General features: G+C 47.3%; 1 protein-coding gene across 6 annotated transcripts in view; it reads right to left on the minus strand.

The window, feature by feature from the left end:
* The window catches only part of MBNL3 (muscleblind like splicing regulator 3), a 98,393-nt gene that overhangs the window by 47,176 nt on the left and 24,991 nt on the right, over nt 1-26,226 (minus strand). For 5 of the 6 annotated variants that reach the window (XR_015259703.1, XR_015259702.1, XM_086756404.1 and 2 more), the window contains exon 1: nt 15,438-16,265. The exons of the other annotated variant lie outside the window; for it this stretch is intronic. Coding sequence is in view for 3 of the 5 variants with exons in the window: in XM_086756404.1 (XP_086612530.1) it covers nt 15,438-15,611 (174 nt within the window). In the remaining 2 variants the exon portion in view is untranslated. Of the gene's footprint in view, nt 1-15,437; nt 16,266-26,226 lie in introns of those variants that run through there. 6 annotated transcript variants of the gene reach the window in all.

Here is a 26,226-nt window from a genome sequence, read left to right on the forward strand (position 1 = left end):
ACTCCAAAGCTCACTCCTCCAGCCACTTTCTCCCACAGCGGTGCCTCTGGCTACAGTTAGGTTCACCAAAGACCAAGCTTTGTCCTCATGCTCCTGTTTCAGCCACAGGTGCCAGGTAGGTTTGTGCACAGCATCCCATCTCCCCTCCACTCCAGCTTTGCAGAGAAGCTACCAGACTATCAGGAGAAGGGCTGACTGTGTCCTCAGCTGTGGAGCTGTGCCATCAGGTCCACATGCTCTCTTGCATCTCTGAGCAAGGATCCCAAATCTTTCTGGTCCATGCCAGGCCTCGGATTTCATACCCATCATATAAGAAACTTGTTGCTGGTCAGAGGATCAAAGATGCAGATACAAAAAGCACCTGCAAGAGAGCTGTTGCAGCCTGCTAAGCAGAGCAGGCAAGGACCACACATCTCACACAGGCCCTGGCTTCCAAAGAGGGCATCCAGGCCAAGCAACATTGAATCACAGCCCTCCATCTAGGAGGCAGCAAGGCTTGAAGAGAAAGGAAGGAAGAAAAACAAAGTAAAAGCCAAAGAAAAAGAAAAAGAAAGCTTGCTTTGCCCTAGGCAAATATTCCACCTCGGTTAGCTTTTGCAGACTGATCTATTTTAGCATGTTCTTTATTACAACCAGTAACGTATGCACAGTTAAGTCACAGAGGGGATTTTTCTTTTAAGGAAACACCTTCAGAAGTGCTCTTTAAGCAGCTCCTGGCACTAGAAAGCAGATATGTGACCAATCTTTGCTACCATCTCAAGTGAAAGGGAGGTTAAGGCACTATTATCGTTTGTTAGGAGTTTTGCCCACCGAGCAGCTCAGCAAGCTGCAGTGGCAACAGGACAGGCCTTTTTCCATGGAGGTAAACACAATGGGCTCGCAATGCGGAAGATAATGCACCGCCATCTCTATGGGCAGAAGGAGAATTTGGCAGTAACACAGTTCTGGGCTAAAACTGCTAACTGTGAGACATACTTAACTGCAGTTCACATGCACTAGTCACAAGTACCACGCATGCAGCCAGCCTTAAGGGACGGGATGCTAAAGTCTGTGCCAACATCTGAAAACTTGTTAATTTATGATGGATTTATTAAAACAGCCTCAGCCAGAGCAAAACTTCTACCTGCCTTAATTGCAACACTCCTCACCGACCCCTGGTCCCCGAGTCTATTATCCGGCCTCACGAGGGTCTGTGCAGATTCACATGCCCTACCTCTCTCAGCCAAAGCAGACCCCTGCTCTTGTCCCTAACTGAGCACACAGTCCACTAATAAACCCTTTCCATGACACAGTAAGTTAACTTGGAGGCTGCAAGGCAGCCTGCTCACGGAGGCTTTCTGCTCACCCTGACATACAGACCCAGAATTTAGAGTTACTATGGTAATGTACAGCCCAAAGACCCCAAAAAAATCTAGTAAGAGTGGTCTGTTTTCTCCACACAAAGCCAGGAATGAGGATTAACTGATAATGCATTTTTGTAGAAACCACAATTTCAGATGCTGAAAGGTTAATTCCATGTAGCTGCTGATTAGATCTGTTCCCTCTCCTGTAACAAGAGCTATAGGACAGGACACTGAAAAGGTTGTACAGCTTTCTTGGGCGGGTGTATCCACTTTCTCCTGTAGGATGCAACTTTTGCCCTGCCAGAAATCCTGACCTAAATTCTCCTCTGAGTGACACCGGTACAAGTGCCAGAACAGCTAAGAAAGGAATGTGTCGTGTGTGTGCATACATGTCCATCCATCCGTCTGTCGCTACAGACCAACACGAATGGAACTGATCAAGGCTTTCGTTTCATTTGCTTGGGGGATTGGAGTTTGTGTTCTTAATAACCGCCAGATTCACTTATTTAGGTTTAAGAGCACAAGAGGAAAAACTGGGAGAGGGGGAAGCAACTAAGGCATATCCATGTGGACACGCTTGCTCATTCAGGTTTCAGTCACAAAAAGCAAACCAATCAAATTACTGAGGGTTTTTTCTGCCCTTTCCATATTACTGTTCTGCTTTCCAAACTCCTGCCCCCAACTTCTACTCTGAGCTGCTTATCCTTGCCCCAGTCACCAGTGCAGTACAGACTGCCTGATGCTCAAACTTTTGTAGATGAGGAGGAATGCAAGGATTAGCTTTTAAAGGCTGTTTTCTATTAGAAAGCAATCTCTACAACATGACTTCCTCAGGCAGGCAGACACCTGACCTCACATATTCTGCTTCTGCCATTGAACAGATACCTTCAGACACAGCACAATCCCTTCCTAAAAGGGCAACAAGAAAACGACCTTTCACTACCCTGATCGGGTACAGCCACAATGATGCAAACATTAATTCTCTTTTAGGTGAGATGGGTCCATATCGGATCTGGCTAGGAGAGATTTTGTTCTGCAAGGAAGACTGACCTTTCCTGAGGACATCTGCAGCCTTGTGCCACGTGAGAGGAGTAGCTGCAAAGAAGCTCCAGTGTCATTAGCAAGTCTGGAATGCAGCAGGACAGGGTGCCGACGTCAGGGAACACCCGGCTGGAAAAAATGCTCTCACTCGCTTAAAACAGAAATAAATGGCCGTCTGATAGGGCCCCTGCAGAAATCCCTGCACAAACTTTTGTGCAAGTGCCTCCGATATTAAGAAAGAAAGAATATTAAGGAAAGTGTTAACACTTTTCCTCTGGTTGGGCTATGCTCTGAAAGGATGCTTAAAATGATTCTCTGAAAATTAGCACAATCAAGACCAAAAAAAAATAATTTTCAGTGGTGTTTCTGTACCAGCTAACGTGAGCTCTATTCCAAGTAAAGACTTCTAAAGATTTTACTTTACTGTGGGCTCTTCAAAAAACTCACACAGAGAAACACAAAACAACAATGAAAATCCTCTTAATTCAATCTGTGCTTTATTGCACAAGGCCACAGCAGGGGATTTTTGGCTGTGGGAATACAAATACTCATCGATGCTACAGCTCAGGGTCCTGCTCTGATTACTACTCAAACACAGAATGAGACAGCCCCAGCCTGAAGAGTTTTCAATCTAAACACACTAGACTTGGTGGAATAACCCCAGGTAGCCAGGGGAAGCCTCAGCAACACCGAGACAGCATGCCAGTCACTCTGTGCTGGACTGCTGCAGCTGTGATGCCCTCGATGCTTTGAGCTCCTGCCTCCTGGCAGCAGGCAGCCTGCCCTTCCCATCTCTGCATCGCTAGCTAAAAGCGATCCTGCCCATTTGCCTCTCAGTCCCCAGGGGACTTTTTTTTCCCCCCTCTCAACTCTCCCAACTGCAGCACAGCAGTGTGAGTGGGCTCTGGTGACAGAAGCGTGACACAGAGCTGGTAGAGAGGCTGTGCCTGTGCTGCGGGGTAATCTGCACCCCGCTGCGCCAGCCAGCAGATGCTGATAAAGCTGACAATGATGAGTGGCAGAGATCCTTGCCGCATCCCTGAGCTCCCCTGTCCCACGGGAAGAGTGCCTTGGGGAGCCTCTCTGCTCCTCCCCAGTGTCACCCTCATCTCCTTCCCTCGCAATCCGCCTCTCACAGCTCAGTGAAGGTTTCAGAGATCCCTGTCCTGCTTTTATCAACCCTGACGGCTCTCCTGCTCCAAGTGCCTGAGTCACTCTGCCTGCTTGCCTTGCTCCAGTGCCCACCCTGCAGCACGCCACAGAGGCTTTACAGGCAACACGACTGACACAGCGGGGAGCCAAAAGTGATGATTACTTCTTCATCTGCAAGTACAGCAGATGCACAGAAAAATAAAAATGACTGCTGAAGCAACAGGAGTGGAGGAGGGCAAGAGACTTCCTGGGTTACCTTGTTCAATCCCGGCAGACACCACACCTAACGACAGGGACAGAGAGGACAGGGGAGCTGCAGGAGGGCTCAGGGACAAATAAGCCCAGAGGGGAGGAGGAAACAGAGCAGAAAGGAGAAATAAGGCATTAGAGTAAGGCTGCCAGTCTTGCGCCATGGGAGCAAGATTTCAGAGAAAGCAGCAGGAGCGTCTTTAACTCCTTCTACAGCGCTTGGGAAGGAGCAACATCCCCTCCAAAGACAACTCTCTGTCTTGGAAATCCACTGTTTTATGAAGTAAGACTCCTTCACAGGGAGAAGAGCACTTCCTACAGCTGACCTCAAACACCATCACCTCTGCCATATCTGGATGACCTTCCAAGCCCTCCTTGAAGGCTCATCTACACGTCTGGCTTTCAACTCCCGCTGCCCCGGCTACTGAAGCACTACTGCATGGGCTGAAATGCCCTGCGAGGCTCTTGCTTCTTCCTGCCAAACTCATCCAGCGCTTGGTATCTGCAGCACCACGTGGAAGTGACCCCAGGAGCAGAGCCCAAGCACTGCAGGAATGGACCATGTGGGACCAAGCATCACTTAATGGCGAGAAAGCAGGCTTTACTCACACTGTGATCTTTCAGGAGCTGACAGCAAGAGGAAGAAACACCAGTCAGTGGGATCAGCCAGCACAGTTGGGATTACATGCTGAGGTTTTGTTTTCAAACTTTGCTCAGTTGTGACAGGGCTCTTTAAGGACCTAATCTCCGTGTGACTGTTCCCAGCACCAGCCGTGCCTCTGCGGATAATAAGGACTTAGGGAAGCACCGTCTAATGACAGCTGCGCTCTCAGGCAGGCTGGCTGCAGCTCTGCTGTGTCAGTGCTGCCCCTGGGCATCTCCTCCACCACAGCTAAAGCAGCCTGACAACACAGTGGGGTCACAGGGCAGGTGAAGGGAGAGCTGTTTTCTCTCAATATGCTCCTGGAGCTGCTCACAGCACCCCAGAGCTGCTCACTCAAAGCAGAAACAAGGAGACAGTTAAAGCAGCATAGTTTGGGCTACTGGTTTAAACCCTCATCAGAACCTGATGTAGGTACTGATGGGCAGAGATGGGGGCATCACTAATGCAACTCAGCTGATCCCGATATGCCTGTCTGTAGCAGCTGTTTTGGGGCTTTTTTTGACCCCTATATAGGAGAGATCAGATAAAAGCAAGTGCTGTGTTAATGCAGAGAATGTTCAGAGGCATGATAAAACTCAGTGCACACCACTAACCAGTCATCTGTCTGGGCAATGCCTTGTGATAACACACCTGGCCTGCAGGACTAGCTAAACTGCTCCTGGTTCCCCTTCTCAGGGCTGTTAATTTAGGCAAAATTAGTTTCCACCTTTTAATGGTGCTCTGCGCACCAACCTCAGTGAAGGGTGGGGGCTAGCGGCCTCCCCAGCGTCCTCGCAGCAGGCACGCTGGACTAGGCAGTGGGTCTTTCTCTCTACTGTGCAGCCAGATTAGTACACACCAAAGTAGCTTGTTATAAACATTCACATTCCAGTACAGTAAGAGAAAACTTCTTCCCCAGAGCACAGGCTGACACTTTTCAAACAAGGTCAGATACCAACCTCCCCCACCGCCAATGACCTTATTAGCACCGATCATGGTTCTAATAATATCCTGCATTGTAAGCAGGCCATCTGCCGTAACATTTCACTACAAACTTGGGGAATTGCTTGGTTTGAGCATGCTCACAACCCAGCAAGCCAGTTGTCCCCTCTGAGGAATACACACTTTCCCCACAGCTTTAAACTAAATGTTGCAGAAAGGCACCTCCAGCTCCCAGCTTTCCAGCTCAGAGCTCGAGCACGGAGAGGACAGCACGGAGCCGTGCCCAGTTGCTGGCTTCAGACAGAGGAGGTAAGAAAGCAGAGTGAGAGGTTAAAAATCCATTACTCTAGCACCACAGCCTCCAACTCCTCTGACGATGGGGACACCGAGTAACCACGTCACTGAAACCTAAAACCAAGCCCAAACACTAACCAGATGTTACTAATCAGAAGTAAAGCACCAAGGCTGCCAACAGCAGGATCAACCATGTACTTTTGTGCCATGTACTTTCTCCCGTGTAGGCAGCAGAAAGATTTTATTAACCCAACTATGGTTAAGTTGAATATTTTCACTGCCATTACAGGAGAGGGGGCTGTCGTAACAGACAGGTAAGCTTGCAGAAGAACTAACCATGTTCGACAGCTATTCATTTAGAAAGAGCCGGGGTTTGAAATGCTTACTCAGTTAGGATACCTATCTAAAATAGAGTCTTGCTACTACAGTAGCTCAGCTCCACTCAGCCTTCAAAGACATTTTCTTTGTACTGCTCCTGTGATGTCAAAAAGTGCAGTTAGGCAGAGAGACTGACTTTACAACAGTTAAAAGCAGCCTGCATCATCACAAGGCTTTGGAAGCTGGTTTTCCAAATTCTTGTCCTTTCTGCTAATCAAAAGGCCATCATCAGACATGGCATGAGACACTACATCTGGCAAAAGGAAGGGGGTCAGTGCCTGGTTCTCTGTTGTTTTATGAACAGCAATAAAACAACATCAATAAGCCATAAGTAAAACTGTGCCTGTATGGGGCAACATTCACCAGAGTGCCCCCAAGCATTGATTGTAATTCCAGCACAACAATATTTATAGGGGCAGATTTTCAAAGAGCTCAGCTCCTCACTTGGAAATCTAACCACTTATTTAAATGCTCTGCGGGAGATGTCAAACGATGGGCTCTCCAGAAAGCCTGGCACATCTTGTTTATATTTGTTTTAAAGCTTCTAAACAGCTCAATTACATAAATGCATATTACTGCACCCTCCTTCAGATGGGTGAACCAAGTGGCAGAAAGCTATTGTCAGCAAAAGGATTACATCAAACTGATGCTACGCTGCTGAAGAAATCCACCAACTCCATATGCTCGTTCAGAATCATTCTCCTTGAAGGGATCCTCCACCGCCTTTCCGCCAGCTGGCTTCGCTGGACTAATGCAATAACGAGCAAGAGAAATAGCTAGGTAGCTTCCACTCACACTGCAGCAAGACAAGACACCATGCTCAAGCGTGGCTCCACATTCACACGGAACCTCTCTGCCCCAAATTCTCTCCAGGGACAGAGATTTGCAGGTTTGGGGTGTTGATCTGAATCACAGTGACAGCTACTGCTGTAGATCATGGTTAGAAGACATAAAGCTTGAACTCCTTTCCCCAGGTGGATATGGTAATGCCGCAGCTTGCAACATGGCACCCGTTGAGGTGCCAGAGCTTGCTGTACAAACACATACCCACTTCGTGCTCCCTTGGCCAACTTCTGACTCACAGCAGTCACACAAAGGTAAATGCAAGCGCTGCTGCAGCTTGCTAGCTGGGCTTCAGTGCCCCATCTCTGTTCTTCCAGTGCAGGGGAAACCCCTGGGGCTTGCAGAGCACCGCATTGCATTTGCACTGGGTCACAGGCACAGAACTTGTGCTTGCAGATCCAAGCAGACTTGGCAGGACAGCAAGCTCCAGGTGTGTGTGCTGAGCATGTGCAAAGAAACTTTCCCAAACTGGAAACCCAAAGGTGGCAGAGAAGACCACCACAGGTAGTTCTCCCCCTTTGGAGAACAGCCGAGGATTGTTTCCCTCTCTCAAAACCTGGTGCAATAGCTCACTTCAGCACAAGAAGCTCTTTGCTGCCCACAGGAATTCTACAGTGCTTAAAATCAGGCTTAAGTATTTTGCAGAACTGGAAGCTCAGTCTGGAGGGCTGTGCCCTTAAAAAAGGAAAGTAAGCCTCAGGAGCAGGAGATGGCATGCCATGGCCTGTGCAACATTGCAATATGCCCATAGAAGGTTTCAAAATCTATCTACTTAAGTGCATGCAACAGCTCAGAAGTGTTTAGAGTCACATCCCAAAAGAATTTCTCTCCTGCTTTTTTAGGCAAGTGTGAGCAGCAGTCAGCACTTTACCACTTTATCATCTTCCCAACCAGAAAACCAAGGTTACTCTTGGCTGATATTAATAATGTAAGTGCTGCTGGCTTTAACCTTTGGGGACGGTGGTTTGCTCACGCCACAGGGAGAAGACTGGGGCAATGTGAGCTGCAGACAGGAGCAGAGGCCCTGCATTGCCAGGGCTGACTGGTGAGGACAGGAGAGGCTTGCAGGCAAATGCCACTGCTGAATTTGCTTGCCCTGCCTCCCTGAAGAGGCTAGCCTCCAAAGTGCAGTCTCAGGACAAATCTGTAGCCACTGCTCTGCTTTCCAACACGTTCAAGGGAAAATGCACAGAAGTCTGAGGCCCAAGGAAAAGCTGTAGTAAATTAATTCACTAGCTGCAGGAAGAAAGAAAAGAAAGACAGCAATCTTGTGCCCACCCCTTGCACTAAGAGTGCCTCCCAACATGCCAGCCTGCACCCACACTTCTGCCAGCCTCTTGAACCAGAGCCAGGGACACCACATGAGACTGGCACCCACAAACACAGGGTAACAGTAAAGGCATCTGCCCCTTTGCCAGCAAGCCCTCAGGAGATATGTGGGGTCAGGAGGTCTGAGGCACAGACCGTGTTCTCCATGTTCAGAAACAGCAGACCTTTAGAGGACATTTCTACAAACACAAGGCCGGACCTGGTGTTACCCTGTCACCATGCACTGCCACAGACAGGAGATCTGTTCAGCGTCCCCTTCATGAGCCAAACCCCAGCCTCGCCCCAGCAGAGGCTGCCCACCCCTCAGGCACTCCAGGAAGGCTGCTGAGACACTCTGCTTACAGGTACCCACGGGAGAGCAGAAGAAGAGTCCCAATGAATTCACCTTGCAGCACAAGGTGGGCAAAGACCCACCAGGGTCCCTCCCCACTGATACTTTGATACTCATCACGCCAGAGCCACCCCAAAGGCAAGTTGATCACCTTGGAGACATCTCTCACTCCCAGGCCTGGCTTCAGCAATGCCACGTACCAGGCAGGGGAAGAGTCACATTGCCTTGTGCCATCAAAGGAGTCAGATGTGGGACAATGCAAGAGATATACCAGAGGTGGAAAAGAATAACAGGAAGAGACATACTCCTCTCCACAGGAAAATGTGGTGGATAGGGAGAAAAGTGCTCAGAAGTGACTTTCACTTACTGATATTGGTTGATGAATGTCTCTACGTTGACCAACCCTGTACAACGGTCCTACAGCTTTACATGGGGAAAGTAACACAGATGCTTAGATTTGCCAAGCACCCACTGCAAAACAAATACCCAAATTAATCTAAAATACACCCTTCACATGAGTAACAGTCTGAGGTCTGCTAGGCAGGCCAATCTGGCATATGAGGGATCAATACTTTCAGAAGGAAGTTGCCCAAGCCTAACCAACTAAGAAAACATGAACTCCAAGTATTTCACTATTGCTACTACCACAAGTGTCACAGTGATAGCTTTGGAGGGCATTTCCTTTCAGACATCTCCCTGCAAGCCTTCTCACAGGCTCTTAACATCCACCTCTGCTGATGGCAGCAATCTCTGTACTGACTGACTGGCCATTAACAGCACGGCCCCTCCAGCTCAGATCTCCAGGAGCCCCCAAGAAAGCCCTCTATGCTGGGATGCGTCTCGCTTCTCATGGTTTCCATCATAGATACACAGCACTCCCAGGACTTCCTCCACTCTTTCAGCAATGAGCTAATATGGGAGTACCCCTCCAGGACAGCACCAAAACTAGGCCACGCACCATACTGACATCCCATCTTTCTTGCCATGTTACCCCTGGACCCAGAAGGGCCTAATAGAGATAAGGACAAGGCCAATCCCTTCTGCCTCCACAGCATGCCTCAAAAAATCACCTGCTTGCTTTAAAGCATAGTCAAGGAATTCCTGCCAAGGACTCTGCTTTATATCTTTGCAAATAGCTGCCACAAGTAAGACCTTCCCACCCCTTGCTGACTATTGGCTGTCCCTGCAGCAGTCACCAGGTAACATCAGGCTTTTTCCAGTTACATGCTTTCATCACCCAGCACCTCCACAGAGCCAGGACCAACGGGATTTCAGCTCAGACGCTGGACTTCATGTTGAGCATCTAAAGCACTCTGTCCTCCTGCTAACCCTGCTGTTTATGGCAGTAACCTGCAATGGAGAAGCAAAGGGACAGCTCAGGGCAGCAACCTTTTAAACCATGATAGCAGATTCACCAGTGCTCATCTGTCATGGTTTAGCTGTCAAAAAGTCACAGATAAATGAAGTGAGACTGCTGGGATATCAGAGAAACCTATGGATAATGCTAAATAAATCAAACATGCTCTCACAGACCTCTGTGCTACAGAAAGAACAGTTAGGCAGATTAAAGCAAAAAGGTATATCTTTCCCTGAGAAGCTGAACATGCCTAGGGAGGTTACACACCACCCAAGTAACCAGCGTGACCCCAAAAGAGAGCATCTGCAGTGCAGACACTGGGGCAGGCTTAGGAGATGCTCAGTCACAGGCACTGCCAGGTGAGCTTCTCCATCAGTAGTCTCCATCCCACAGCTGTGCTGAAAACCTTTTGGAGACATTCGCAGAGCATAAACAGCATGTGTGCCAATTAAATTCTACTGCGAAAACACAGAGCTTGTTGTAACCCATACACAAAAAGAGATCAGATCTAAATATTGTGTTTTTTTAATTTAAGCTCTCTTATTCTCCTTGAAGTACCACTCTACTTTAAGATAAATACAATAGCAACAGTTCTTATAAATAAGTCTAAATACATTTTCGCCACTTTTAGATGTTTGATTCAATAGTTATAAAAAGCACTTATGATGTGTCATAAGACACACAAGCATCCAGACAAGACAAAGTTGCTGCAAATCTGCTTCTCATCACCAAATGCTGATGCCACGCAGGCAAGTGCCTTAACGCCCGATGGAAAGTAAAGGTTTCTCACAAAGGTGACTTGGCTCAAAATTGTTCATCTGGTTTATTTGCATCTCCATTACACTGAGCTGAGACACGCAGTCAGAGTGTCTCCAAAAACATCTCTATGGCTTTGTTTGCTTTCTTCTTCCTCTGTAAGAGCGTAACCATATGCTCAGTTTAGTGGGTGTTTTTAGTTGTTTCCTAGTTTGGAGTTTATTTAAATTTTTTAAAAATAGATTTGATTGCAAACCAGGAACAATCAGAAATAATTCTACTGAAGTCAGCATAAAGCAGGCATAAATTAGCATGAAAACTATAAGGAACAGCCTCAGGTACATCAGTTTCATGATCATACGGTACATTTATTGCCCAAGCACACTGAACTTTTTAGATAGCTGTGGGACTTTGAATACTATTACCAGATAATAACACTTATTTCAGAAAACAGACAATTTAGACAAAACTGTACTTTTAACTCCTGATTTTATGCCTGTTCACAGACAACTCACCTTTTTTCAGATAGAATTGCTTAGAAACATGCAATAGCTTAATGTTTTTTAATTCAGACCTCCCAAAGTCAAAATTCATACCCCTGAAATTTTCACCACACTATTTTCTGTCTTAAAATGCTCTTCAAAACCTTGATTTGCATATGCAAACATCTACATTCATAAAGCAAATTTAAAAAACAACAACACACTCCACAAAGCTGGGCTTGTAATTTTTTTTAAACCATGAGTTCATCATAGTGCAGATACACAAACTGTGAGGAGTATAAATCAAAGCCTCTGTGAACACTTGGTGTGCACTACCTGTATATTTTTTATATAATATGTCACTATCTCCTAATACCCATCTCAGTTTACTGCTCCATTAGTGTTTCCAGTGACCAAAGAAGGTGCTTTTTTTCCTTCCTGACGTCTTTAGAAACCAAAGAACACAACTAACGATTTGCTGGCCAGGGAATTAAGAATCAGACAAGCTCATGCCACGCCCGCCTGCTCCAGCCTGAATAGGAAGGGTAATGACTTGACCAGCGCTTGCAGACAGCCCACCGCAGTGCCATGACAAGCCTTTGTAGGAACCACCACGAGCCAGCAAACCATGTCCTGACCCTTGCAAAAAGCACCAGCTATGCACGGGACAGTGCACATCAAGCCAGGGAAAGAAGTTGACAAATGAACCCAAAGGCCATCTGGGTTTACAGCGATGACAGCACAACCCGCTCCTTTGCTCCAAACATCTCAGGGGTGCCATGGAACATGTCTAGGAGGTACCACAGAGCATCAGCTGCTGCCTGGCAGCTCTGGTGGTCACTTCTGGAAGGGGGGTGGCCCAGTGGTGGCTGGCTCTCATGCCTCCAGACTGCCCTCCACCAAGCAGCACAGCTTGCCCTTCCATTCACACAAATTAATTCAGACAACACTGTTCTTCCAGAATAACGAGGGAGGAAGCACATGTAGAGAGTGAGAGCTCTCTTGGCATCCAATTCAAATCTGTGAAAGCTTCTCACAAGAAACTATTTTTAAGTTTTCTATCAATCTGCTTGAGAAAGGTTCCGTGTGCTGCCTACAAACGTGCACACTCCCCTTTTGAAGAACCACAGCTCAGGACAGCAAGATCCAGCCCTGCACTTAAAGCCTAATCAGTATTTCACGACCAAGGCATTGCACAACCACACAATGCTCCTGCAGAGCATGCCCTGGTGAACCCCCACCCAAGCACCAGTGAAGCCCCCTCCATTACCTTTCAGCAGTCGTGCGTGTTCTTCACAAGCTTATAGGTAGCACACATTCACCCGTGAAACAACCCACAATGAGGCAGCCTGACTGCTTCTGGAAGTATTACTGCTCTTACCACTGCAACAGAGTCAGAGCTGCCATATGAGATTGGGGGGGTGGGGGGGGGAGTGAGATGCAGTAAGCATATAGATGCTGTGCATGACCTGACCAGCGAGGTGAAACCATTGTGCGCTGGGTTATCAGAAGTTCCTGTATGAAGGCATTGTTCAGGCTTAAGAGGTCTGTGAGAAAAAAAAAACCAAGGAACAGCTCTACACAATGGATGCAGATAAGCAACCCCTGAACAAAGCCCTGGGTGACTGCAAGACTGCAAGGGAAAACTTATTAGCTGCAAGCATCCTATATCCTGTCTCCAATAAAGGAACACAGATGTTCTGCTAATGCAGGGCATGAAAAGATGAAAAGAGCACTAAGCAGCTATCGAGCCCTCCGAAGGAGAGAGGGTCAGTGTTCAACAGCTGTCAGAGGGAAATAGTGGCTGAGCGCACAAAGATGTTCACAGGATGGGCAAGAAAGGCCTCTTCTTAACAGGTCTGAGAATGTAACATCTCTCTCTTGTCACCAGTAAGGGAGACCATCGTTACGACCACGAGCCCCTGGATACCATTGCAAACAGGGCTTTACAAGCCCAGCTCCAGCCCAAGAACAGAAAGACCATTGTTCGGGAGTTTAGTCACCAGGGCGGTTATCTCTCCTGGGAAATACACGGTGTACACACACACAGAGCCTGCGGCATTGGGGACTGCACCTCTCCATGGTACAGCAGAACTGGGGCTCTGCCTAGCAAGAGCAATCGGAGCCATGGGGCTGGAGGAAGGGCGGGCTTCAGGACCCATTTCTTGTTTGAGAAGTGGGGCGCAGAAACAGCCCACCATCAATCCTTGGCCATGTGCTCTGCATAGTCTGACCTCTCCTCCCAGTCTGCATCCCAAAAGCAGAGCTGTCGGCCCTCTACAAGGCTCTCCTAAGCCTGAAAAATCTGGAAAAATCTGTTCCCTGGAAAATTCAGGCCACTTAACTAGTACATACTGGGCATCTGCTGCTGTGTCAAGAGGAAATTGCAATGAGAACATTAGTTAACAGCTAGTTACACAGGAAACATGCTGAGCTGTAGATCATACTCTTCTCCTTTGCCGTTTTTTTGCTTTCTCAACATGATGTTCCCTATCCCATTCCCCACCACTGAAGTGGAAGAAGCGTTTGCTCGTGCCAGCAGGTGGGATTTGAACACCCGTTCCCATACACTTGGTCCTGCACATCTCAGAGCCCCAGCTGCACAGAAAAGGGCCAGCACAGAGAGCCTGGGCATGCTGCAGACACTGCACCCCAACCAGCACACATGGGGAAGTGTCACCCACCAGGTGACACTGGACTACAGTGCAGCTCAGAGCCAAGCCAAACTGGGTGGCTGCACAGGAGACACCCTCCCATGACGCCGCAGGCATCAGGCAAGTTCTGCAAGGGGCACAGTACTACCCTACACAGCATGACACCACTTCTCTCCGTTCAGAAATAAATGCTATAAAATATAAACATATTAATTTCTTCATTTAAAGTATCTGCCCTGCCACTGGCTACAATTCAAAAGTTTCAAGGGCATAAAGAACATGACATTTTTTCCCTCTAATAAAAATATTTTTGGCTCTCACTGTCAGCAAACCAGTAATGTAAATGAACAATTGAAAGTCACTGTATAACTAGAGTCATTGCATATAATCAGATTAAAAAGAGCAAAACCAAATGCAAACAGTAAGTTTGAGCTTCTTGGTAAAAGGAACAGAAGTGAAAATATGAAGAAGCCACAAACAGTAATAAAACGGGTAAACCCATGTTAGACTGGATCCAGCCCTGGTCTAAACCTGTATATACATAATTCCACCAGTTCTGTTACTCATTACATTCATAAAAATAAATCCAAATCTTTTCAAGCAACAGTTGAAGTTCACGGGAAAATTTTTAAGCTTGTAAAATTTACCAGATTCCTTCCAGAAACTCAAACAGATTAATTACTTTGATCAAAACAGTAAACGCAATGTCAAGACTTCTCAAAAGCAGTTATGTATACTGTCCCAGGGTTTTTACCATCCTATTTAAAACACTTTTGAGAAGCCTCACTTTTGAGAAAAAGAAAAAAAAAGTGGATGTTCCATTCCTGAGAACTGTGGTGAAACAACCATGAATAGAGACGCTCACCCTCTCTCCTGGGAACCCTCCAACCTCCAGCCCTGAGTGAGAACCTGGGTATCTGGTAAATTCTGAAACTCACCCCTGGAGCTTCAACAAGCAACCAAGACCCATTTACTGCCTGCAAAATCAACTCTGCAGAGACGAGCACAAGCAAAAAGGCTCAGCTATAACTGAGGCCCAGCAGAGCCATCATCTTCACATGACCCTGCAGAAAGCGTTTTCCCAATGCACTTTTTTTTAGGAGCGCTGCTCTCCAAATATTCTGGCTGTTCCTCATCTACTGGACGACATCAATGTGTATCTGCAACTCTGTCTCCAGGAAATACATATAAAGCTGATTAACTATCTTAAAATGCTGCTTTTGTTTCTGGTCATTAAAAGCACATTTCAGATCCCTGTGCCAAACGCACAGCCGATGTGCTCTGGACACAAATTAAAGTACTGGGTTTCTGTTCTCTACTTTTCACATTTCAGTTTCATTTGCCTCCCACAACATGCTTTCTCCATTTCAAGGACAGCTACATCAGACCTGAGCTACTGTCAGAAAATGCTCTGAATAAAATCCTCCCTCTCCCTGCCATGCCTGGCACTCCAGGCAATTGCATCTGGTATCAGACTCAGCCTAGATTTCAGGAGCTACATCCCACACCAGCAGCATCCTCCCTGCAGAAACAAAGCAATAAACAGTTGCTCTGCCCATCCCACATCCCAGCACGCTGAGCCGTTCAGAAGAGAAGGGAAAGCACGTGAGCTTAGGTAATGCATGCGTTAAGATAGTCCTCACCTTTAGGGAGTCAAAGCAGGCAATAACTCGACCATTTTCCACATGGCAACTCCGTGACGGATGGGCGAACTTGCACTCTGCATCAGACCGAGAACAAGTACCTCTCTGAAACTCTCGACACACTTCTAACGTCAGCCATTTTGTATCACGAACCAGGGAAACGTTTACAGCCATATTAAAAAAAACCCAAAAATTAAAATGCAAGCAATCACACCCTTCTTCAGGGCAATATTTACTGCTGATCTTTTTTTTTCTTCTTTTTTTTTTAAAAAAAGGGTAAAAAAGTGAATTCAAGTTAAACGTGAAGAAATAACTAACTTGTTGCTTTGGTAGAACTCCTATTCATCAGCACTTAGGTTTTCATTTAAGTCAAATCGTGTTTGTTTAAACAAGAATTAAACATAAAGCCAATCATAAAATAGAAATCTTATCAGAACAACTGAAAATCAAATTAGAGGCCAGCTCCTAAAAGTGCAATTGTAGAAGTTAAAATATAAGCGTTATATTTTGTGCCACTGCCGAAGTTACTTGCAAATAACTGGCAGACTTTCAGAAGAATTCTGTGCTCTCCAGTTAATGGTTTCAATTACTCTTGCAAAAAGCATATGCTGCTGGCAGCACTTCAGTCTGTGGAATGGTCTCGGTCCTTGGGGAGAAAACTTCGGGTGGTTTGGTTTTTTTTTTTTTTCCTATTTCTTGCTTCTAAAAATTACGGTTTGCGAGCATCAAAACGAGCAAAAGGACGTCTGACTTTTCTTTCTTTCTTTGCCTTTAAATATTTGCTACATACTCGGGGAAGAAAAAAAAAAAATGGCTGAGCAAACGGGGAGCAAAAAAAAAAGGGCAAGGCTGGAGGAGTTGCCGTCAGGGCACGAACCGCAAGCAACGCCGAATTAAAAAGAGAGGGGGGCGAGGGGCAGAGAGAGGCAGCCCTAGACAGAAATCCAAGCAGCGGTGGCTTCAGGAAAGGCACTTTTCAGCAACCTGCAGGAAAAAGAGAAATAGAATCAGCCACGAGCCGACGGCCGCCCCCGTTCAGGCGGGCGCGGGGCTGCCCGCCCCCCGGCCGTGCGGCGCGGCCGCGGCAGCCATTGTGGAGAGCCGGCGCATTTCCCGCACCAAGCTGCGCATGGGAGGAGAAAGCGGCCAATGGCGTTTATCGTTGCAGCAGCAGGCCCGTGCAGCCGACCAATAAAAGAGACCGTTTCATAGCGACCCAGGCCGGTAGACGCTGGGTTTTGTGCCGGCCCCGGGGAAAAGCGCCGCAGCCCCACGGCGCGGCCTGAGGCTCCAGGCCCCCGCGGCGCCGGGCAGCGCCCGGGCGGGACGGGCCGATCCCAGCCTCCGCCCAGCGCGGCGCGGCGAAGACCCGCTCCGGCCACCCTGGCAAGGCGTCCCGCAGGGCCAGCAGCGCGGGGTGGGCTGCACCCCCCCAGGAGCCCTCCCAGACTGGGAAGGGGATTTTGCTTTTTTAGTTTTTATAGGGGTTGGTTTGTTGGTTTTGGGGTGAGGTGGGTTTTTTTTTTTGTTTGGTTGTTGTTGTTTTGAATTAACATTCCCGCCACCCCTCGCCGCCCCCCCACCCCCCCTTTTCTGTGCGGGGAGAGCAGCCGCTGACTTTCTTGTATACGAAGCAGAAGGAGCTGCTACAGCTCAGCCCCATACCCACTTCGCCTTTGTAAGGTGTTTATTGAACCCATCTCTAGCTGCAGAGCTATTCTAGCAGCAGCCTGGGATGGCAATGAAGACAAACGACTGGTTCACAGTTGCTCCTCTATGGGTTCAAAACCTACAAAACTAAAAGCAAACGCGACAGGGAAATGTGAGCCACATGCACATGGATAAAATTAACTCATTGCTCACAGCTGTAGTTTTCCACCAGACTAAATACAACTCAGATTACTCTGACTCCAGCAACTCATGTTATACAACAAGCAACTTTCAATGCATTCCTATTCAAGGCTTCCTCGGCATCCACTAAAATGTTAAGCTGTCCCTAGAGTTTCCCATTCTAATATTAGCTGTACCAATGCAGCCTGATAGGATTGGGTTGCTTCCAAGTTCCCAAAATCCAGCCTTTTATCTTCCTAAAGTACTGCCGCCCAGTTTTGCAAACACTTGACAGGCACGGGATGTTGCTCGTGTGACTGCTATTAAGATTTCAAGCTTTCGCAGAAGAGCCTTCAACTACAAGAAAAGGAAGCTTAAATTCCTCTCTCCTTATTGGTGTGTTATTGCAATTACAATGATCAGTAACTGAAACCTAGTGAAGCTGGAACAGTCAAACAATGCTACCAAGGAAAAAGTGTGGGAAGAAGCTGTCATCAGCAACAGGGGGTGGGGCAGGGAGGCTGTTTGATTCACAGATTGAATTATTTCACATTTAAAAAAAAACCAAAAAACAAACAAACAAAAAAAAAACCAAAACCCCAACAACATTATTTAAACCTACATTGCAAGTATTTTCTAGGCTAATTAAATTCAAGTTCATAACAAAAATTGCCCAGATCCTTGCAATCTGGCTGGCAGCATCAGCACAAAGGTTAGTCTGACCCATGCTTCTGCAAGGACCTTCACATTTTTGCACATCAGGTGGGGAACAGAGACTGCAAACATCAGATTTGCTAGGCATGTTTTAAACTTCAAAGGGAAGGAAAAAAACCCTACATCTAGCCACACTCATGTCTTCGGGGTTTTGTAAGGAGCAGAGATGCTCTAAATCAATTCTGATTTTGCAAACGGGGCACATTTATACAGGAATCCCATTCACTGATGTGTGGGCTCCCAGTCCAAACGAGCAGGAAAAGATGTGTGGAAACCTTTCTGCAGGGAACTAGGGACTGGCTGGGTGCAGCTCTTAAAAACGAGCTACAACAGGTCAGATATGGGTGGGGATTAGAAAGAATGCTCTCTCAGAAGCTGCTTCAAGCAGACTGAAATACAACCATCTTGTGGATTAAGTGTCTATTCCACAACCGGGGAAGCAAGGATCTGTTAATACTGGAACCTAAATACAGTGGGTCTGAACACAGTTACAGCAAGAGGCACAAACAGTGTAGTAACATCTGCCACTTCCCAGACCTTCTACCTTGAGAAATCCCAAAGAACGTAATAAACCAAACATTCAGCCTCTCACCCATGTAGCTCGGGAGCACACGCACACAGGTACATGCCTGCACTAAGCTGCTCGCTCAGAGTCCTCAAGACGAAGGGAATCATGTTAATGGAAGGTAAGGCACATGGATCCTACAAAACAGTAACTACAAATATTGAGACATTCAGATACATGTAGCATAGTTGATATTTTTCTTTTACAACTCTCAAGGGAAAAAAAAAAAAAAACAAACCAACAACAACAAACCCCAGACAGAAAACTCTGAAGAAATACTTGCTGATGGAAACTGAGAAGATATCTCCTGCCCCACACCCTGCAGAAGGGCACACTCATCTGTTGAATGCACAAGAGCAAGACACAATGAATATTCTGTGCTACAGAAACAACCCACCTTCCTGCAGAAGTACAGGCTATCATCTCAGACCCTGGGACTAGGGCTCCTGTACTGGGGGAGCTAAAAAAAAAAGAATAAAATGTTAACACAGGGGCGTCAATTCTGTAGCCCGTGTGCCAACCAGCAGAGCACAGCAGCAGCACACACTGCCCCCATCACTTGTTTGCTGTGTGCTCAGGGGTGCACTTAAGCAAATGCTTAACTTTGAGCATGCCGACAATCTTACTGGAAAGAAAACCTAAGCACATACTTAAGTGCTTTGCTGAATCAGGGCCTAAATAAATGAATCTGGTTCACAGGTTTATCGAGGCTGGGAGGCCAGCAAGCAGACAGCAGTCACCGCATTTCAGCTTATGCGGTCGCAGCCGAGAGGGGCAGGAGCTCGGCTTTTCTGCAAGTCAACAAATGCAGTTCTGTCAATGTTTGGATTGCTGCAAATTCCCTCTCCATGTGGCCACAGGGAAAGCCGAAAACGCGTGCACACAGGGCTGACATCACACCCAGCGCTGTATACAGCTGCAGTGAGGCTCTCATGCACGCTGCCAAAGGATAACACACAGACAGGAACCCACCACTGACACTGTAAAGCTTCAGTTCTCCATGTTTCAACTCTTGGCAGCAAACAATTGCAACCATTCTCACCATAATGCATCCTTAGAATTCCCTTGTATTACCCCTTTTTTTTTCGGGTGGGGGTAGGGGGAACCAGCACTTTATTCACTTTGTTCTCCTGCTTATTTTAAATGGGAGGAATAAAAGTATTCATGCCAAAACTAACATACGCTAAGGATAAAAAGTAGCTCCAGAAAACATGGGCTTCGTTAGCGTGCAGGAAATATAACAAAGGGTAGGTGCTGCCTTTTGAACCTTTCCCAGCAAGCCAGATCCGTCCAAGCTCATCTCCTCTGCTACCAGATGGGCCAATCTAGTTTCAACAGCAGCAGCAGCAAAGCTGGAGAAAGCAGTAGAGCAGAGAGAAAAGCCTGTGGCCTTTGTCCTTGTAAGGAAACTATAACATCCCTGAAGCCTCTGCTCCAGGGCCACTTGCAGGCTCAGGCGCTAATTGCCTGAGATGCAGGGAGACAGGGCTTGCTCCAGATGTCAGATCCATCCTCCCTACCAAAGTGAAGGGGAATAAGGGCAGTCTAAGGAACAAAGGTCACGTCGGGGCTCAGCTCTGGAGAGACTGAGATGCCTCTGCCCCCTGAGGTAACATGAGGACGAGCGTATTCACTCAATGGTTGAATTCCTGCTTCCCATAAACCTGATCCCCTTCCACTGACACCCCCCATGGATGTCAACTCACGAGGATGCTTCCTGACAGCTGAATTCAGAGATGGTAATTTATGTGACAGGGTGGATTCAAGCAGCTTCCAAGTGTAAATGATGCTATTTAAAGTGGGTTGGTTTTGGTTTTTTGTTTTTTTTTTTTTGAGAAGAAAAAAAAAATGACTCAGTAGAAGTAGCAAGGTCGGTTCCCTATTTATTGTTCTTCAACAGTTTCTGGGTCACGACTGCTCAGATAAGAAGTGAAAGTGCTGTTGCCCTAACTGATAGTCCTGATGAATGAGAATGTGTGTTAGTTTTATTTAGTGAGGGGGGGCTACAGTGGCAGCTTCTGTAAGAACCTGCCAGAAGTTTCCCCTTTGTCCAGTGGACTCGGCCAGGCCTAGGGCGGACCCACTGCTGGCCAGGGCTGAGCCAATTGGTAGCAGAATGTTCCCTGATAACACCTCTGTGATAACGTATTTAAGAAGGGGAAAAACAGGGGGGAGTGGGGAAAGAAGATATGAAGAAGCTGAAGTGGGGGCAGAGCGGGGGAGGCGCGAGCCTTGTGGGCCTTGCAGGCCTCACCCTCTGGCCTCCCGCTGGGCAGCCAACTGGGCCCGACTCGGCCCAGCCTGGCTGCAAGAAGTGGCGAGGAGATGAGATGTGAAGAGAACCTGAGAGGCGTCTGCCTGAGCCTGTTGTGAAGAATTTCTTGTGAGAGGAATGGCTGCAGACACCAAGGTCAGTGAAGAAGGAGGGGGAGCAGTAATGCTGCTCCTGGCCAAGATTCCCCTGCAGCCCGTGGTGCAGCCCATGGTGGAGCAGGCTGTGTCCCTGCAGCCCATGGAGGCCCACGGAGGAGCAGAGATCCCCCTGCAACCCATGGAGGACCCCACGCCGGGGCAGGTGGAGGCCTGAAGGAGGCTGTGGCTCGTGGAAGGCCCGCACTGGGGCAGCCATTCCGGAGGGACTGCACCCTGTGGAAGAGATGACCCAAGGCGGAGCAGTTTCACGAAGGACTGTAGCCCGTGGGAGGGACCCTGCGCTGGAGCAAGGGAGTAATGTAAGGAGTTCTTCCCCTGAGGAGGAAGGAGCAGTGTAAAGCGACAAGTGATGAACTGACCATAACCCCCATTCCCCCCCCTGTGCTGCTCAGCAGGGACAGAAGGAGGTAGAGATAATGTTAAGCCTGGGAAGAAGGAGGGGGGTGGGGGGAAGTTATCTTGTTCTCTGTCTCATTATCCTGCTTTGGTTTTAATAATCAACAAATAGTTTTCCCCAAGTCGAGTCTGTTTTGCCCATAACAGTAACTTTAAAGATCTCTCCCTGTCCTTATCTCAAACCTCGAGCCTTTTTTCTCATATTATCTCTCCCTATTCCCTTGGAGGGTGGGGGGAGTGAGAGAGAGACTGCGTAGCTTGGTCCAGAGTGGGGCTAAACTATGACAAAATAGCAACTATTCCCCCTTGCCCGAAGTAGGGAGACATGGCAGATAGCGAGGGGACACTGGAGCTTTCCCAAAGCCAAGCTCCAGCTGTGCCTTTTATTTAGCTTATCTAATACAAGCCACGCTACTCTCCTCAACACAAACCAGCAGCACATAACAGAGGAACCGGGATCCCGCTCTCCACAGTCTGAGCTCAGCTCTGTACTGCCAGGCTGCAGCACACTTTACCCAGTTTTGCAAGTTATGGTCAACAACAGCTCAGACCCAGCCAGCCTGGATGGATGGACATCCTAGAGGCACAGCAATAGAGAAACTGTGCTCTTAAGCTTACAAAATTCAAAGCTCAAATCTTTCTCCAATTTCACTACAACTTAATCCCAGCCCTGAACTCTTAAGGTTCTCTGTGTGTCCAGATATCATTTGAGTCAAGACTTTTTTTTTTTTTTTATACGACCTTTCCTCAAAGCACTAAATTCAGCTGGCAGAACAAATGACACTGTCTCTCATCAGTCCTTGCACCTTTGAGGCGATCTGTAACCTCAGCTTTTCACTACACCTTAATGGGTACGGAAGAGCTTGGCACATCCACCACCCCCTCCTCAATAAATCACAACAGGGCAACTCCTCACTCAAACAGCAGTGAGATGTTTCCGCTATCAAAAAGTCTTCCAAATAAATGCTGTGTTACTGGAAGCATTGCATGGCAAAGAGAATTGGGAACAATGGAAATAGCACATTGAACTGTTTTGTTCTGAAAGAGAAAAAAAAAAAAAAAGTCTTTAGGAGAATACCACCACCCATCCAACAGCATTTTCACATTCCCATAGAAAACTAAACCTAGGCATCTTCCCCAGTCCTTTCCTGCTCCTCCACTTTCACAGCAGTAAGAAAGAAGATCACACGAAGCTGTACCCTTGCTCTTCAAAGGAACCAAAAAGGTATAGTCAAGGGCAAGATTTTACTAGGGAGTGCTACATGGGTACATTTATTGGCAGCAACGTATTAGAAAAGATAACCCACGTATGTGGGGAGCTTTCGGAGTCAGTAAGGGGAGGGGAAAGAAAAAAAGAAAAAATCTTCATCTAGGACCCAACCAAGCTAGGAACATGATGACATTAGTTCAGTTGGCTGATATTAGAAAAGCTTATTTTGGGCCTCACAAAAGCCCATGGCAAGTTAGGTGCTGCCACAATCGGATCACAAAGCAGCTCTGGTTCATTTGGGACTGGTTCAAAAGTGGAACTAGCAAAGCTGTACAACAAGGAAACCACAAAATAACACCCATAAGGTCAAGGCATGGATCCTCCACTGCTGAAGTCCCAATTGGCAAGGCTCTTAACCTGTATCACATAAAACGCAGCAGCGCTCAGATTCCTGTAGATTCTAATTCCTCTGCTGTTGCAACACTGACAGTTTGCATGCAGCGGGACTGCCTCCGACGTGGGCCAGCTCCCACCTCCCATGGTTACACAGGCTGTGCACCTGGGACAGGAGCCATCTCTGCAAACAGTGCCTTCTCCCTAGCTTCTCATCGCCTGTGCAGTTAATGGGCTGCAGTATCAAGCCCAAAGAAGGTAAATTTATTTTCTGCCACCTGCAAGAGGTATTTTTGCTTTCAAATTAGAAAATAATATTCTTTTTTTTTTCCCCCGCTCTAGCCATGATACTTTAAAGCAAACACTTCAGGGACACAATAGACACTTTGAATATTTCCTTAGTGTCCAGGTACAGAATGTTCACATTCTCCCTCAGGGAACAGTTTACTTAATTTAAGGTAGACCTTTACGGCTAGAAGAAAATAAACCCTCTTTTGTTCTTCTAAGAGTTACTCAGAAAAGGAGCAGGTTTCCTCTACCATGGCCATGCGTTAGAAGTTTTTGTTCAAGGTCTAATCGCAGATGTTGGGGGCCATGAATCACCAGGGATCACATCGCTTGCCAAAGAGTCAACTCAGTCCCAAGTGCCATCTGTTCAGAAGAGGACAGCAGAACTTAGAAGCCACACATGCAAATAAAACAACCCCCCAATGCTGCTGCAATGGAAAAGCCTCGTTGGCAGGACACAAACCCACTACAGAAGTGTCTGCATGCACAAAGCGGATGTTTGGAAATGCAACTACCACACATCTCTATGCTGAAGGAACCACTAACACTCTTCCTTCTTCCCCCACAGTTGCTCAAGCCACTGGCTTAGAGCAGCTTTGCAGAGTGTGGGTTACTGGTTGTGACCTCTACTGAAAGAGCAGCACAAGAAAAATCCTTCTGCTCCTCAGCGGGGAAGGCTGAAATTGCACATACTGCATCCCATGTCCTAGGAAGCTCGCCTTGCTACATCTCATGGATTTATCGCACTGCAGAAGATAGCTGTGGTGCTCCGCGGGGACAGCAGTGCTGCCGTCCTCAGGAAAATAGACCATCCATCACTTGCCTCTGGGCACTCCACACTGCTCTTAGCTGCCCTGGCATGACCTAGCCTCCTCTCTTACCTGGAAGAGGTGGCAGCTGAGGAACTGAGGCGGGAGGTCAGGGAAAAAAAAAAGAAAAATGACAAAGAAAAACCCCACACCTAAAAACACAACCGAAAAAAACCAAACAAACAAAAAAAAAAATCACACAAACTACCAAAGCACTGTGAGGGAAGGAAGCCCTTCACTGGGAAAAAAAAAAAAAAAAGTACAAATAAACTTGGGGAACTTTATTCTCCCTTGCATACATGCAATTCTCCACATTTACACTCTGCAGCAAACAATCACAGGAAAAATAAAAGCCAAGTTTAAGGAAATATTTGAAAAAAGTAACTTTGTTTCTGAAATCTACCATTCTTTACTGTGAACTACGGTGCTTCTATTCCCTCAGCTGCCTGAAATCTTCGCAATCTGTTTTGCTTCTTCATCAACCTCCACGACTCTCCTGTCCACCAAAGCTCAAACAACTCCTCTCCCCTTCACTCCTGTGGGATTAGCTCTTCTCCAAAATGCTTCCCCAGGCAAATAGCTGGGAACTATTTGCTGGGGATTTCTAAGCCAAAAATGCATTACAACAACATTGCAATTCAAGGAGCTTTTTTGTTTATTTGCATGTCTTTGAACAAAGTCACAGAAGCTGCTGTGCTGGACCCATACACGTGCCTCGGCAGCACAAATACGTTTCCATAGGGTGTTCCAGGGCAGCATGCGGTGCAGTGCTTCAAAGGGAACTTCCCCTTGTTTCGCTGAATAGATTTGTTGTTAGAATAACCACACACGCACATTTTTGTTCGTTTGGGCTTTTGATTTCCTGCCATCAGCTTATTTGGACCAGTTAGAGGTCAAGACCGCTTTCGTACTCCAGCTCTCTTCTAGGAGCGATGGTGGCCCACTGTGACCCCACACTTGCAGGATATGGGCATTCCTGAGGGATGCTCTTCCAGTCAGGCATCCAAGCAGGAGTTTTGCTTGAGCCGGGCTCCAGCACAGCGCCCATCACCCATCGCTCCCCAGCCACTGATACGAGAAGAAGGATGCTCCCTTCTACAGGGACCCACCTGTCAAATCCCTTCTAGACTCATACGGAAGGCAGCTTCCCAGTGCCAAGGGCCAGGGAACAGTGTTAGAGCAAGGTAGCTAACCCAAAATAAGCATTTCCTCTGCGGTGCAGAAGCAGCTACTGCGCTGCTGTGAAGCAGTGCTAAAATCCCCTCCAGTGCCAGCACCACTTGGGAGGGGTTAGGACCACAATTACACCAGCTGCAAACGCAAAAGAAAAAAAAAAAAAAAAAAAAACAACTTGGCAGGGATCTCTGGAGGTCAGCTAATCCAAACCCCGACTCAAAGCACAGCCAGCTTCAGAGGTGGATGCTTCCATCTCCAAGCACAAAGAAAGCTGTCTCACACAAAGAGAGCTCAATTGAGTCAAACAAATTTACAGAGGAGACAGGAAAGGCCAAGGCTCATTAAGGCTTGTTCCCCACCACGTAATTGTAAGAAATAGGATCAAGCAGATGTATCCCACAATCTATCTGATTATCCTACTCAGTGTTCAAGAAACCCCCAAGGTCCTTGCCAATCAGATAAGTGTCTGTGCATGTTTGGGCTGGTTGATGGGGATGGCTGAGGGGAGGGAATGCCTTTACCCAACTGCCCTTTGTGGGATTCTGCTGGTGGAGTGACCTACAGGCCTCTCCTAAGCTCCAAGCACAGCCCTAGCCCTCAAGCCAGGCAATATACTCCATTAAGCAGGAGAAATACTGAAATAGGAGCCCAGCCCAGCCATTCATCATGCTACAAAAGAGGCCTGGGGCTTTTGGGAGGTATCAGACTTGCTGCATACGCAGAGGAGACCTGCCCAGGTCTGGTGCTTCGTAAGTATGTCTGCCCATGTGCCTGGAAAATTCCCACTCAATCACAGAACTTGCTGCTCAAGGAGACAGGTTTTCTCAAACAGGAAGGCATTTTCCATTCGGGTCCCATACTGCATCTCCTCAAAACACACACTTGCTCCTACACACACTATAGTTTCACATACTCACGAGTTAGCTGTCCTACCTGGTGACCACAGGCCTGCAGAAAGAGGATACAACATTTGAA

The sequence above is a fragment of the Chlamydotis macqueenii genome, chromosome 11 (genome assembly GCF_036417535.1).
Source record: "Chlamydotis macqueenii isolate bChlMac1 chromosome 11, bChlMac1.mat, whole genome shotgun sequence".
In the NCBI taxonomy this organism is placed as follows: domain Eukaryota; kingdom Metazoa; phylum Chordata; class Aves; order Otidiformes; family Otididae; genus Chlamydotis; species Chlamydotis macqueenii.